This window comes from Pongo pygmaeus, chromosome 21 (genome assembly GCF_028885625.2).
Source record: "Pongo pygmaeus isolate AG05252 chromosome 21, NHGRI_mPonPyg2-v2.0_pri, whole genome shotgun sequence".
Lineage (NCBI taxonomy): Eukaryota > Metazoa > Chordata > Mammalia > Primates > Hominidae > Pongo > Pongo pygmaeus.
In genome coordinates, this window is record NC_072394.2 from 36,812,301 (window position 1) to 36,826,947 (window position 14,647).

The 14,647-nt window shown below is 41.9% G+C and overlaps 1 protein-coding gene across 4 annotated transcripts in view; it reads left to right on the top strand.

Annotated features, from left to right (window-relative positions):
• The window catches only part of ITCH (itchy E3 ubiquitin protein ligase), a 152,550-nt gene that overhangs the window by 18,313 nt on the left and 119,590 nt on the right, over positions 1-14,647 (top strand). For 2 of the 4 annotated variants that reach the window (XR_010125157.1, XM_054466719.2), the window contains exon 3: positions 11,274-11,364. The exons of 1 other annotated variant lie outside the window; for it this stretch is intronic. Coding sequence is in view for 2 of the 3 variants with exons in the window: in XM_054466719.2 (XP_054322694.1) it covers positions 11,295-11,364 (70 nt within the window). In the remaining variant the exon portion in view is untranslated. Of the gene's footprint in view, positions 1-11,252; positions 11,365-14,647 lie in introns of all 4 variants that reach the window. One more of the 4 variants, XM_054466720.2, reaches the window with a different exon arrangement.

The window sequence follows — 14,647 nt, forward strand, 5'->3', positions numbered from 1 at the left end:
TGGAATTACAGGCGCCTGCCACCATGCCCAGCTAATTTTTTTGTATTTTTAGTAGAGATGGGGTTTCACCATGTTGGCCAGGCTGGTCTCGAACTCCTGACCACAAGTGATCCACCTGCCTTGGCCTCTCAAAGTGCTGGGATTATAGGTGTGAGCCACCACGCTCAGCCAATAATTCTTCTTCTTCTTCTTCTTCTTCTTATTATTATTATTATTATTATTTTGAGACAGAGTCTTGCCCTGTAGCCCAGGCTGGAGTGCAGTGGCGTGATCTCTGTTCACTGAAACCTCTGTCTCCCGGCTTCAAGCAATTCTCCTGCCTTAGCCTCCTGAGTAGCTGGGATTACAAGCACGCACCGCCACGCCCGGCTAATTTTTGTATTTTTAGTAGAAACGGAGTTTCACCATGTTGGTCAGGCTGGTCTCAAACTCCTGACCTTGTGATCCGCCTGCCTCGGGCTCCCAAAGTGCTGGGATTACAGCCATGAGCCACCGTGCCCAGTCCTTTTTAAAATTCTTTTTCAGGCAGGGTCCTACTTTGTTGCTCAGCCGGGAATTCAGTGGCATGATCATGGCTCACTATAGTCTTGACCTCTCGGGCTCTGGCGATGCTCCTGTGTCAGTCTCCTGAGTAGCTGGGACCACAGGTGCATACCACCATGCCTGGGTAATTTATTTTTATTTTTTGTAGAGATAGTGTCTTGCTATGTTGCCCAGGCTGGTGTTGAACTCCTGGTCTCAAGTGACCCTCCTACCTTGACCTCCCAAGGTCCTGGTGGTGGGATTACAGGCGTGAGCCACCATGCCAGTCTTGGGCTTGATAAATTTTTTTTTTTTTTTTTTTTTGAGACAGAGTTTTGCTCTTGTTGCTCAGGCTGGAGTGCAATGGCGCAATCTTGGCTCACTGCAACCTCCGCCTCCTCGGTTAAAGCAATTCTCCTGCCTCAGCCTCTGGAGTAGCTGGGATTACAGGTATGCGCCACCACGCCCAGCTAATTTTGTATTATCAGTAGAGACAGGGTTTCTCCATGTTGGTCAGGCTGGTCTCGAACTCCTGACCTCAGGTGATCCGCCTGCCTCAGCCTCCCAAAGTGCTGGGATTACAGGCATGAGCCACTGTGACTGTGCCTGGCTGATACATATATATATATATATATATATATATATATTTTTTTTTTTTTTTTAATAGAAATGGGGTTTTACTGTGTTGGCCAGGTTGGTCTCGGAACTCCTAGGCTCAAGCGATCCTCTCAACCTTAGCCTCCCAAAGTGCCAGGATTACAGGCATGAGCCACCAGGACTGGTCTGTAATTTTTTTTTTTTTTTTTTTTCGAGATGGAGTTTTCACTCTTGTTGCCTAGGCTGGAGTGCAGTGGCACAATCTCGGCTCATCGCAACCTCTGCCTCCTGGGTTCAAGGGATTCTTCTGTCTCAGCCTCCCTAGTATCTGGGATTACAGGCATGCGCCACTGCACCCGGCTAACTTTGTATTTATAGTAGAGACGGGGTTTCTTCATGTTGGTCAGGCTGCTCTCGAACTCCTGACCTCAGGTGATCCACCCGCCTCAGCCTCCCAAAGTGCTCGGATTACAGGCATGAGCCACTGTGTCCGGCCTCTTTTTTTCTTTTTTTTTTTTAAGTCAAGTGAAGCAGTGGGAGTGGAGAAGGAACAAAGAAATCTGTAACTGGTTGTGATCAGTTAGTTGTAAATACCAGTGCAGTTGGACCAGCCGAGGCCTGTAATTCTTTTTTTTTTTTTTTGAGGTAGAGTCTTGCTCTGTCGCCCAGGCTGGAGTGCAGTGGCGTGATCTTGTCTCACTGCAACCTCCGCCTTCCAGGTTCAAGCAGTTCTCTTCCTCAGCCTCCTGAGTAACTGGGATTACAGGCATGTGCCACCATGTCCAGCTCATTTTTGTATTTTTAGTAGAGACGGGGTTTGACCATCTTGGCCAGGCTGGTCTTGAACTCCTGACCTTGTGATCCACCTGCCTTGGCTTCCCAAAGTGCTGGGATTACAGGCGTGAGCCACCGTGCCCAGCTGCCTTTAATTCTTAAATAATGTTTAGAAATGATCTGAGGAAAGTTTGCTGGAAGGATGAGGCATGGTGGATATTAGGGTCTTTTTTTTTTTTTTTTTTTTGAGGAGTCTCACTCTCGCCCAGGCTGGAGTGCAGTGGTGCAATCTCAGCTCACTGCAAGCTCTGCCTCCTGAGTTATGCCATTCTCCTGCCTCAGCCTCCCAAGTAGGTGGGACTACAGGCGCCCGCCACCACGCCTGGCTAATTTTTTTTGTATTTTTAGTAGAGGCGGGGTTTCACTGTGTTAGCCAGGTTGGTCTTGATCTCCTGACGTCGTGATCCACCTGCCTTGGCCTCCTGAAGTGTTGGGATTACAGGTGTGAGCCACCGCGCCTGGCTGTTAGGGTCTTATAGTTTGAGAATGTATAGATATTAAGAGATGGTCAGAAACAAGAATTTTTTTTTTTTTTAAGACTAAGTCTCACTGTCGCTCAGGCTGGAGTGCAGTGGTGTGATCTCAGCTCACTGTAACCTCTGCCTCTGAGATTCAAGCCATTCTCCTGCCTCAGCCTGCCGAGGAGCTGGGACTACAGTAGGTGCATGCCACCACGTCCAGCTAATTGTGTGTGTGTGTGTGTGTGTGTGTGTGTGTGTGTGTTCTTTTTTTTTTTTTTAGTAGAGAGAGGGTGTCACCATTGTGTGTGTGTGTGTGTGTTCTTTTTTTTTTTTTTTTTTTTTAGTAGAGACGGTGTCACCATGTTGGCCAGGCTGGTCTCGAACTCCTGACCTTAGGTAATCCGCTCACCTCGGCCTTGCAAAGTGCTGGGATTACAGGCATGAAGCACCACCTCTGGCCAAAAACAAGGATTCCTTAGAGCCGGGAAATTCAACATTATATATAATTAGATGTATAATTTCACACAAACATTGTTTGCAAGAGAACAATACTTACAGTAGTACAACAATATTTATATTTATTGTGGCAAATGCTTTTAACTCTAGCAGTAGTCAAAGCTAGAAACAACTTGTAATAATAGTTAATTTTGAAATGTTTGTCAGAAAGCTGTTTGTCAGAAAGGGGAAGAAATCACCTTCTGGAATATTAGGTACAGAGTTCAAACCAGCAAATGAATGCTAAAAGTTAGATCCTGGTGCCAATTTCCTTAAACTCTGTATTCATACTGTTGAACCTCGAAAGTTGTAGCTTCCTCTTTTTCTCTTTGAACAGTGTAATTGTCCTTTTTTTTGCATATGCTTTAGAATCCATACTGATGTGTTTGGTTGGAAAATGGGAAAGGAGCTTTTAGTGTTCTGAGATCATCGTGTGATATTCAGAACCAAAGTGTCACTGTTATATGGTAGAGAATGGTTCATATTCTACCTCCTTGTTAAGTCAATTAAGTCAATTTTCCCTAGTAAGTAGGAAAGCAACCGCTTTCCCTATCATGAGGGGTTTTGGGTTTCTTCCCACTTGCTTTGCTGAGAAATTAAATTACGGAAATGGGTATTTACCTTTGGCTCCAACCTAAATAAACTTTTATTCCTTCTGCCAATACCTTCAGTAGCCCATACACCAAAGTCAGCTCCTTTGTTTTTTGTTTTTTGTTTTTGAGATGGAGTCTTGATCTCTCGCCCAGGCTGTAGTGCAGTGGTGCGATCTCAGCTCATGGCAGTCACTGCCTCCTGGGATCAAGCAGTTCTCAGCCTCCAAGTAGCTGGGATCACAGGCGCCTGCCACCACACCTGGCTAAGGTCCTTTGTGATTATTAGTGGAGAAGGGGATCTAAAAATGTTCCTGTGTTCCTTCTAGCTAGTCTTTGCTACTGTGCCCCTAGATAATGGGATCTAGTTTTTCACTTGAGTAGTGTTTTTGGGAACATGACAGAGTGGCCCTGTCCAAGGGAGACATACTACTCGGTATGTATTTCTAATTTACCACACATGCTTCTGTATTTTATAGTAAGATTGTTTGAGAGTTTGACTTCGTTAGGGTTTAGTTCTCTGAATACCACTATATACTTTAGCTCTTTGAACTCTGGACTTTCTGCCACAAGCAGTTTTTCTCCTTAGTTTTTTTGTGTCTTCTGAAATGTCATTTTGGTGGATTCTTTTAAGAAAATATAGGGCTATATTAAATTACTTGAAGGTTTTCTAAGTCACAATAGATGTGGCCTGTAAAAATATCTGATTATGTTGGATGTGTTATTTCTGAAAATAAACCAAGCAAATTTCACAATATCCTGTTTAATAATTTCTCTATAAATAAGATACATATTTAAAATAAGGCTATAAATGTTTGTGCTTAAGAGATAAGATATTACTGAAATAATCTTCTGAAGTATGTCTATCCCTTTCCACATTTTGTTTCTACTGCCTTTTCAGGAAGATGTTAAGGTTAATTTTACCTCTGGCAGTGTCTTAGCACCTTCTTTCTACATTGGGCATTCTGTCTGTCACATTTTTCTTGTGTAGTAGTAAACATTACTCAAAATAAATGATTTATAGGCTGGGCGTGATGGCTCATGCCTGTAATCTCAGCACTTTGGGATGCTGAGGCGGGCAGATCCCCTGAGGTCAGGCATTCGAGACCAGCCTAGCCAACGTGGCAAAACCCCATCTCTACTAAAGAGACAAAAAAAATTAGCCAGATGTCATGCACGCCTGTAATCCCAGCTACTAGGGAGGCTGAGGCAGGAGAATTGCTTGAACCCAGGAAGCGGAGGTTGCCGTGAGGGGAGATTGCGCCCCTGCACTCCAGCCTGGGCGACAGAGTGAATGTCTGTCTCAAAAAAAAAAAAAAAAAAAAAGATTTATAAAGTGCTAAGTATTGACCCAGCTGGGCACAGTGGCTTATCCTTGTAATCCCAGCACTTTGGGAGGCCAAGGCAGGAGGACCACTTACTTGAGCCCAGGAGTTCGAGACTAGCCCGGGCAATATAGTGAGACCCTGTCTCTATCTCCCTGTAAAAAATTAGATGGGCCTGTGGTATGTGGCTGTTAGTCTCAGTTACTCAGGAGGCTGAAGCAGGAGGATTGTTTCAGCCCAGGTGGTTGAGGCTGCAGTGAGCTCGATCACACTGCTGCACTCTAGCATAGGCAACAGAGCGAGACCCTGTCTCAAAAAAAAAAAAAGACCCAGTTTTGAGTTTCTTTGTATCTGACAGACTAATAGGTAATAGAGTTTTAAAATATTGTTACTAGATTTTTTTTTTTTTTTTTTTTTTTTTTTTGAGATGGAGTCTCGCTCTGTCACCCAGACTGGAGTGTAGTGGCATGATCTTAGCTCACTGTAACCTCCGCCTCCTGGGTTCAAGCAGTTCTCCTACTTCATCCTCCCAAGTAGCTGGGATTACAGGTACCTGCCATCATGCCTGGCTGATTTTTGAATTTTTAGTAGAGATAGGGTTTCACCATGTTGGCCAGGATGGTCTTAATTGCTTGACCTTGTGATCCACCCGCCTTGGCCTCCCAAAGTGCTGGGATTACAGGCATGTGCCACAGCACCCAGCCATGATTTAGATTCAAACTGTATCTTCATTGGTTCCAGTCACAATGGTTTACAGTGCTAAGTAAAGCTATAGATTGCATACCGCTGTACTTGTGAAGGCTTTTTTTTTTGAGACACGGTCTCAGTGTGTTGCCCAGGTTGGAATGCAGAGGTGCAGTCATGGTTCACTGCTGCCTCAACTTCCTGAGTTCAAGCGGTCCTCCCAGTTTGGCCTCCCATGTAGCTGGGACTATAGGCATGCACCACTGCACCTGGCTAATTTTTAAATTTTTTGTAGAGATGGGGGTCTCACTGTATTGCCCAGGCTGGTCTTCTGAAGGCTGTTTGTTTGTTTGCTTGTTTGTTTTTAAATCTTGCTTGCTTGCTTTGCTTTGCTTTGCTTTCTTTTTTTCTGAGACGAGGTCTTGCTCTGTCGCCCAAGATGGATTGCAGTGGCCTTATCACAGCTCACTGCAGCCTCTACCTGCTGGTCTCTGGCGATCTTTGTGCCTCAGCCTCCCAGTTAACTGGGACAACAGGCGCATACCACCACATCCAGCTAATTTATTTTTATTTTCTGTAGAGACAGGATTTTGCTCTCACATATCTGTCCAACCAATAAACGAAAAAGTTATGATACTCAGGGCAAAGTTTCCTCTTACTCCTCAAAAGGACTTGTATTTGGGACATCTTTCTTACTGAGACGTACAAAGGCATAAAAGTATCTATTACAATCCAAAACACTCACCACTGTCTAACATTTCTCCTCCAAATGAGAGCACTAATAGCCTATTCAAAAGAGTCTCTAATTATGAATGTGAAGTTACAAAGAATGTTTTTTTGTTCTTAGGTCTATGAAGATAACAGAGGCAACAAGTGAAAACACAATTCATAAAGTTTCACTTTAGTTCCCTTATAAGAGAAAACAAGAGATGGAGATAAGAGCACTTTTGCTGTCCTAGAACTTAAAATGAAAATGTAAGAGAGACCCATAATATAAATACAGTCATCCCTTGGTATATGTGGGGATTGCTTCTAGGACCACCACATATAACCACATCAGTGCATGCTCTGAAGTACGCCCTGTGGAACCTGCGTATGTGAAAAGTCCTTCCCATAGACTTGGGTTTCACATCCCATGAGTACTGTATTTTCAATTGGTGTTTTTTATTTTTATTTTTTATTATTTTTTTAAAATTTTTAATTAAATAGAAGTGAAGTCTCAATATGTTGCCCACACTGCTTTCAACCTTCTGGGCTCAAGCAACCCTCCCCACTCAGCCTTCCAAAGTACTGGGATTACGGACGTGAGCCACTGCTCCTGGCCTCAATCTGTGTGTGGTTGAAAAAAGGCTGCATATAAGTGGATCTGTGCAGTTCAAACCAGTTGTTGGGGAAGAGCCAACTGTAATTAGAATTATAAAAATTGATGCCATGCTCTCTGTGTGAGTAACAATGCAGTAAGAATATGCAGATTTTAGTCACTAATTTTGACTTCGTGGGAAAGGAACTGCAGACTAGATGCTACAGAAGAGAAACACTTGAGGGTGAAAAAGATTAACCGTAAGAAAATGGGAAAGAGACTAAGAAATCCAGTTTCTTAGAAAAAGGAACAGAAGTGATGTCTTGGTTGACCATGAGATAGTAGATCCCTACAACCACTAAAAAGTGTCCGTTAGGGACATTATCCCTTTAGAGTAATGTGCAGGTGGTCATGTTTCAGACTTTATTACTGAAAGTCGTGACCACTGGGGAGGTTAGATAAGCATCTTTATAAGGGGTTATCTATGTTACAGGCATTGTTTAAAGACTCTGCTGAAGAACACCTTGGTATGCAGGAATCAAACATTGGTCAGGGCCAGGAACTTTGGGAGGCCAGGGTGGGTGGATCATTTGAGGTCAGGAGTTTGAGACCAGCCTGGCCAGCATGGTGAAACCCCATCTCTACTAAAAATCAAAAAATTAGCTGGGTGTGGTTGTGAGTGCCTGTAGTCCCAGCTACTGGGGAGGCTAAGGCAGGAGAGTCACTTGAACCTGGGAAGTGGAGGTTGCAGTGAGCTAAGACTGTGCCACTGCACTCCAGCCAGGGCAACAGAGTGAGACTCTGTCTCAAAAAAAAAAAATTGGTTAGCGTGATGGTTTCACTTCAAGGTGGCATCACTCTTGCATGCAACAGGCAGTTTTCCTACAACTGTCTTTAATTCTACAGATACTCTGTCAGTCTTTAAAATGAAACTATAAATTATAGATTATCTACATTTATGGATGAAGAAAGTGTGGCTTAGAGAAATTCAGTAATTTGCTCAAGTTCACAGAGTAACAGTTGAGGAATGTTGATCTAGATCTGTACAGTTGGCATACCCAATTACCATGCTATAATGTCTTCTGTAATACATGGTATAGAATTGACAAGAATAATCTTTTTTTTTTTTTTTTTGAGATGAAGTCTAGCTCCGTTGCCCTGGCTGGAGTGCAATGGCACGATGTTGGTTCACTGCAATCTCAGCCTTCCAGGTTCAACGATCCTCCCGTCTCAGCCTCCCAAGTAGCTGGGATTACAAGCGTGTATCACCATACCTGGCTAATGTTTGTATTTTTAGTAGAGACGAGGTTTCACTATGTTGGCCAGGCTGGTCTCGAACTCCTGACCTCAGGTGATCCACCTACCTCAGCCTCCCAAAGTGCTGGGATTACAGGCGTGAGCCACTGCGCCCAGCCTAGATTTAATCTTTTATTTTTTTTTTTTAGTGATGGAGTTTTGCTCCTGTTGCCCAGGCTGGAGTGCAATGGCCCAATCTTGGCTTACTGCCTCCCGGGTTCAAGCGATTCTCCTGCCTCAGACTTCCGAGTAACTGGAATTACAAGCATCCACCACCACGCCCAGCTAATTTTTTGTATTTTTAGTAGAGACGGGGTTTCAACATGTTGGCCAGGCTGGTGTTGAACTCCTGACCTCAGGTGATCCACCCGTCTTGGCCTCCCAGAGTGCTGGGATTACAGGAGTGAGTCACCACGCCCGGCCTAGATTTATTCATTTTAACCATGTATGCAGTTGTAAATAATAGTCAGAACTAAGAGTCTGGTGCTCAGGGGAGAAGATGGGACTTGAAGTGTAGATTATCTATTTTTTTCTACTCTGTTTTATGCTGTTTTTAAAATTGTACAAGTCAACAATGATACATGTTTTATTTTTAGAACTTCAAAGAATACATACAAAACTACAGTTCCCTATGACCACGTACTTGAGTACACAGGTGCCCTCCTCCTCAATGGAATGTATACTTTTTCTGCATTCATTTACAAGTATTTGTACCCATAGGAATATATAGTGTTTTAGTTTGCAAAAATAATATCATACTGTACATATTGATGGGGTGATCATTTTGTGATCTACCCCACCCCAACTCATGCATGCTGTTCTGCAGCTTTAAAGATGTTCTTGGGATCTTTCAGTTTCAGTCATTAATAAGTTACTTATTTTGATACCTGCATAGTAATCTGTTCTGTGGTATGAATATGTGATTTATTTAATATATGAATATGCCAATTGGTAATATAGGTTATTTCTAATTTTTTTGATATTATACAAATAGTGATTTTTATTCTTTTCAAGAATTGAAAATGCTTGGTGAATTTTAGTTATGTAAAACTAGTATGTATATGTACATAAATTATTGAAGTTACTAGGATGTTTTTGGCAGAGCACCTCACAATTCTACCATAATGATTCTCTGTAATTATCTGGAGAGTCATTGTTCTTAAAAATGTTTGCAGTCTGTGCTTTCATTAATCTTTTCTACATGAAGTTAATTTTAGTTTTTAAAATATACTTAATTTTTGTAGAGATTTAAAATTTTTTGCAACTTTGTAATTAATGTTAATTTATATTTAGAATAATTTATACTGTACTATTAGAAAGGGCATTTTCTTGCAATAAATTATTAGTGGAGATGAGCGACTGTTGATGGAGATGAGTACCTTTATCATGCAGAACATCAGCAGCCAGATATTGGACTTTTCTCACTGCCCCTTTTTTTTGATATTGTCGTTCTATGGCAATCGGGCTTTTGGATATTGAGGAGGAAGTAATAACTGTACATGGTGTGATAATGATGTCTTTGAGGACCCTTCTCATAACAAGCCATTTGAATGAGAATAATATCTTGTGCAATATGGTGTTAAGGCTTTTAGGTTACATCTCATTTCTTAATATATTCTGGATGACTTCTGTTGACTTTATGCTGTTTACCTTTCATATTTAAAATAAGAGGGTTCTTTTAGCAGATTTTGGTTATAAAACATCTGAAATAGTGTAATTTAAATAAACAAGGTAAAGGAAAAAATATATGTATTATGCCAAGAAAATGAGCTAGTCCTTATGGTTGAGACCAAATTTTAGCTTTGAGCATTTTTGTATGTAAGCACAGAATGAAGTAGGTTGGATTTTGTAGGGTTCATCTCAGTAGGAATTATTGTTCTATTTCATTTTTGCAGAATTGAGAAGCCATCATAATTGTTTTATATTTAAATTTTTAAACAGAAACCTAAATTTGCATAAAAACTCAAGACAGCGTTTACAGTTTCAAGGCATTTTGTTTGCCTCATTGTATTTGTGTACTTCTTCCATAGTACCTGGCAAACAGTAAGTGCCAAGTACATTTAGTTTGATTTTATTTTTTATTGTATCTTATTTCTTCTTTTTTGAGGTAGGGTCTTCCTCTGTTGCCCAGGCTGGAGTACAGTGGTGTCATCATAGCTCACTGCAGACTTGACCTCCTGGTTGGGGAGTGGTGGTGTGCACCAGTGGTCCCAGCTACTCAGGAGGCTGAAGCAGAAGGACCCCCCAGCACGAGAGGTGCTCCAGAACACCCCAGCTTAGGTGACAGAGTGAGAATCTTTCTCAAAAAAAAAAAAAAAGTAAATAAAGTTGCTTGGGACATGTTATATAGATGCTATTTAAAGCTATCGATAGATAATATCCTCCAGGTTATAATCATCTGTACCCCATTGCGTGATGGGGTGATCATTTTGTGATCCACCCCACCCCAACTCATGCATGCTAACAGTTATATATGCCTTTTCTCCAGTTTATCTGCCTGCATTTTGTCAGACGATTTTCATTGAACCTTCACTGGGCAAAGGGGAAGTCTTCTCTTGGCCCCTGTAGTACTAACAAGCATTGACTTCTAAATGGGTAATTTGGTCAGGTGTGGTGGCTCACGCTGTAATCCAGCACTTTGGGAAGGCAGGGTGGGAGGATCACTTGAGCCCAGGAGTTTGAAACCAGCCTGGGCAATATAGTGAGATCCTGTCTCTACCAAAAATTAAAAAAATTAGGTGAGCATGGTGGCACCCACTTATAGTCCTTCCTACTTGGGACTGGGTAATATCCTCAAGGGAATGAGTGTAGATAGAAGAGGGAACCAAGAACTAAGCTCTAGGATATGTTAGCGTTAAGATAATGGAGAAAAGAAAAGGAATCATCAGAGGATACTGAGAAGGAACAATCTGTGTGGTAGGACACAAATCTGGAGAATATATCTTGTGAACTGAAGGGAAGAAAGTAAAACATGGAGGAGGGGATGAACAGCCATGTCAGATTTTGCCAATAAGTTAGGTAGGATAAAGACTAGAATTGAAAATTGTGTTTAGTAATGTAAAGGCCTTTGTTACATGGTCTTCAGTAATAAATAGCCAGGTTAGCACTATTTACATATGTTTTTAATGGGAATTTTTGATGTTTACAGTGTCTCCTTTGCCATGTTCAGGTTTTCCAACCTATTGGTGATATGTCTGACAGTGGATCACAACTTGGTTCAATGGGTAGCCTCACCATGAAATCACAGCTTCAGATCACTGGTAAGTTTTAGAAACATCGGCTGCTTTACTTTGTTTTTCCCCATATGATTAAAAAATAATCCTGAGAGGGCCAGGCATGGTGGCCCATGCCTGTAATCCCAGCACTTGGGGAGGCTGAGGTGGGCGGGTCACTTGAGGCCAGGAGTTTGAGACCAGCCAGGCCAACATGGAGAATACAAAATAAGTTGGGCATGGTGGTGCACGCCTGCTGTCCCAGCTACTCCGGAGGCTGAGGCGTGAGAATCACTTGACCTTGGGAGGTAGAGGTTGCAGTGAGCTGAGTTTGCGCCACTGCACCCCAGCCTGGGTGATAGGGTGAGACTGTCTAAAAAAAAAAAAAAAAAAATCTTAAGAGAACAAAATATTTAATGGCTGTTACATGTCAGGTGCTCAATTAATATTTGCTGAATGAATGAATGAATGAAGATATATAGATATGTAATTTTTATTGTAGAATATTCTTGGATATTTTACAGTTTTTTTTTTCCTTAAACATGGGCACCTGGGTAGTTGCTAATTTTGTTTGTTTGGTATTGTGTTAACAGGTTTATTGAGATATAATTCATATCCTCTACAGGTTACCCATTTATTTATTTACTTATAACAGTGACACAATCATGCAACCTCCTGCTGTGGTGACTACAGTCGTGCACCACCATGCCCAGCAAATTCTGCCGTTTTTTGTAGAGATGGGGTCTCACTATATTGCCCAGGCTGGTTTCGAACGCCTGGGCTTAAATGATCCTCCCCCTAGGGCCTGACAAAAGGCAGATAAATAGGAGAAAAGGCGTACATCTTAGTAGCATGCATGGGTAGGGGTGGGATGGATCACAGAATGATTACCCCATCATGCAATGGGGTACAAAATGGTTATATAGTCTTCTTCATAGGGGAAAGGGAGATGGGGAAGTGTGGATGATTTTAGAGGGATGGTAAATGATTTTTAGGGGAATTCAGAGGGCTCGAAGAATGTACAGTGGTCTGGGACAAAGTCTGTTTGGCCCACAGAATAGATAGTGGTTTATGACAAAAGTCTCTCCAGGTCCAGGTCTGTTAAAAGACTTCAGTCAGTCAGGCACGGTGGCTCACACCTGTAATCCCAGCATTTTGGGAGGTCGAGATGGGCAGATCACCTGAGATCAGGAGTTTGAGATCAGCCTGGCCAACATGGTGAAACCCCGTCTCTACTAAAAAAAAAAAAATTAGCTGTGCATGGTGGTGCACACCTGTAATCCCAGCTACTTGGGAGGCTGAGGCAGGAGAATCACTTGAACCTAGGAGGCAGAGGTTGCAGTGAGCCGAGATCATGCCATTGCACTCCAGCCTGGGCGACAGAGCGAGACTCCACCTCAAAAAAAAAAAAAAAAAGACTTCAGTTTTTATATTCCTGCTATATAAGTTTAGTTATTGAAAACTCAGGGAAGGGAACAAAGGTAATTGTAATTGTTTTCTTCTTTAGTGGATCTGGACTAAGGCAGATAAGAGAACTTCAGAAAACAACTTCATGCTGTACTTTGAGAGAAAGAAGATTGAGGGAGGGGAGCTACAGGGGTCAGAGAGACCTTGAGAGACTTACTTAGTTCAGCAAGTCAAAGCACCATATTTTGGGATATCAGTTTCTGAACCCCAAAAGTACATTCACAGAGTTCTGCAACCATCACCACAATCAACTTTAAAATATTTTCGTCCTTCCAAAAAGAAGCCCTGTACTCATTAGCAGTCACTCTCCATTTAACCCATCCACCCACAAACCCAGGCAACTCCTGATCTTTCTGTCTCTAGATTTGCCTATTCTGGATCTCGCATATAAATGGAATTGTACAGTGTGTGGCCTTTTGTGTCTTCTTTGGGCAGACTGTTTTCAAGGTTCATCCATGTTGTAGCATGTATAATTACTTAATTCCTTTTTTTGCTAAATAATATTTTATTGTATGAGTATACCAAATTTTAAAAATCCATTCTTCAGTTGAGGGATGTTTGGGTTGTTTCTACTTTTTGGATTTTATGAAAAATGCTATAAACATTTGTGTACAAGTTTTTGTGAGAATGTATGGTTTCAGTTTTCTTGGGTATATACCTAAGAGTAAAATTCCTAGGTTATATGGAATCGATGTTTATTAGCATTTTGAGGAATTCCAAATTATTATAATTTTTTTCTTTTTCTTTTTCTTTTTTTTTTTTTTTTTTGAGACAGAGTTTTGCTGTGTTGCCTAGGTTGGAGTGCAGTGGTGTGATCTCAGCTCACTGCAACCTCCACCTCCCGGGTTCAAGTGATTCTCATGCCTCAGTCTTCTGAGTAGCTGGGACTACAGGCACGCACAACCATGTGTAGCTAATTTTTGTATTTTTAGTAAAGACAGGGTTTTACCACGTTGGCCAGGCTGGTCTCGAACTCCTGACCTCAGGTGATCCACCTGCCTCGGCCTACCAATGTGCTGGGGTTACAGGAGTGAGCCACTGCGCGGGCCCAAATTATTTTTCAAAGCAGCTGCACCGTTTTGCATTCCCACTAGCAATATATGAGGATTCCGATTTCTCTACATTCTTGCCAGTGATTATCTTTTTTATGATAGCCATTCTAGTGGGTGTGAAGTAGTATTTTACTCTGTGCCCGCGCGCACGTATGTTTTATCTATTTAATTTTGATTTTTTTTTCTTTTTGAAACCAGCTGACAGTCTGCTCTGTCACCCAGGCTGGAGTGTAGTGGTGCAGTCATGGCTGAGTGCAATCTCTAACTTCTGGGCTGAAGTGATCCTGCCCACCTCAGCCTTCTGAGTAGCTGAGACTACAGGCATGCACCACCCTACCCAGCTCCCTATTGTGGTTTTGGCTTGTACTCCTCTGATGGCTAATGATATTGTCTTTTCATGTGCTTATCGGTCATTTTTGTATCTTTTTTGGAGAAATGTCTGTTCACGTCCTTTGTTTGCTATTATAAATTAATACCTCTGTCGCTATTGTTAATTAATATCTCTGTCTTTATTTCTTCCTCTAATCATTTCATGTATCACTTTCAGATTAATGTTCTTAATATGCCATCCAATATGTTTCATTCCTGCTCAAACACCTTAGGTACTTCTCTTAGACTATGGTATAGAGTTTCTTTAGTATGAGCTAAGACCCTTCACCCTCTGTCTACATATGGTCTCTTTGTAGGTTTTTTGTTTTTTTTGTTTGTTTTTTTTTTGAGACAGAATCTCTGTCGCCCAGGCTGGAGTGCAGTGGTGCAATCTTGGCTCACTGCAACCTCTGCCTCCCAGGTTCAAGCAGTTCTCTGCCTCA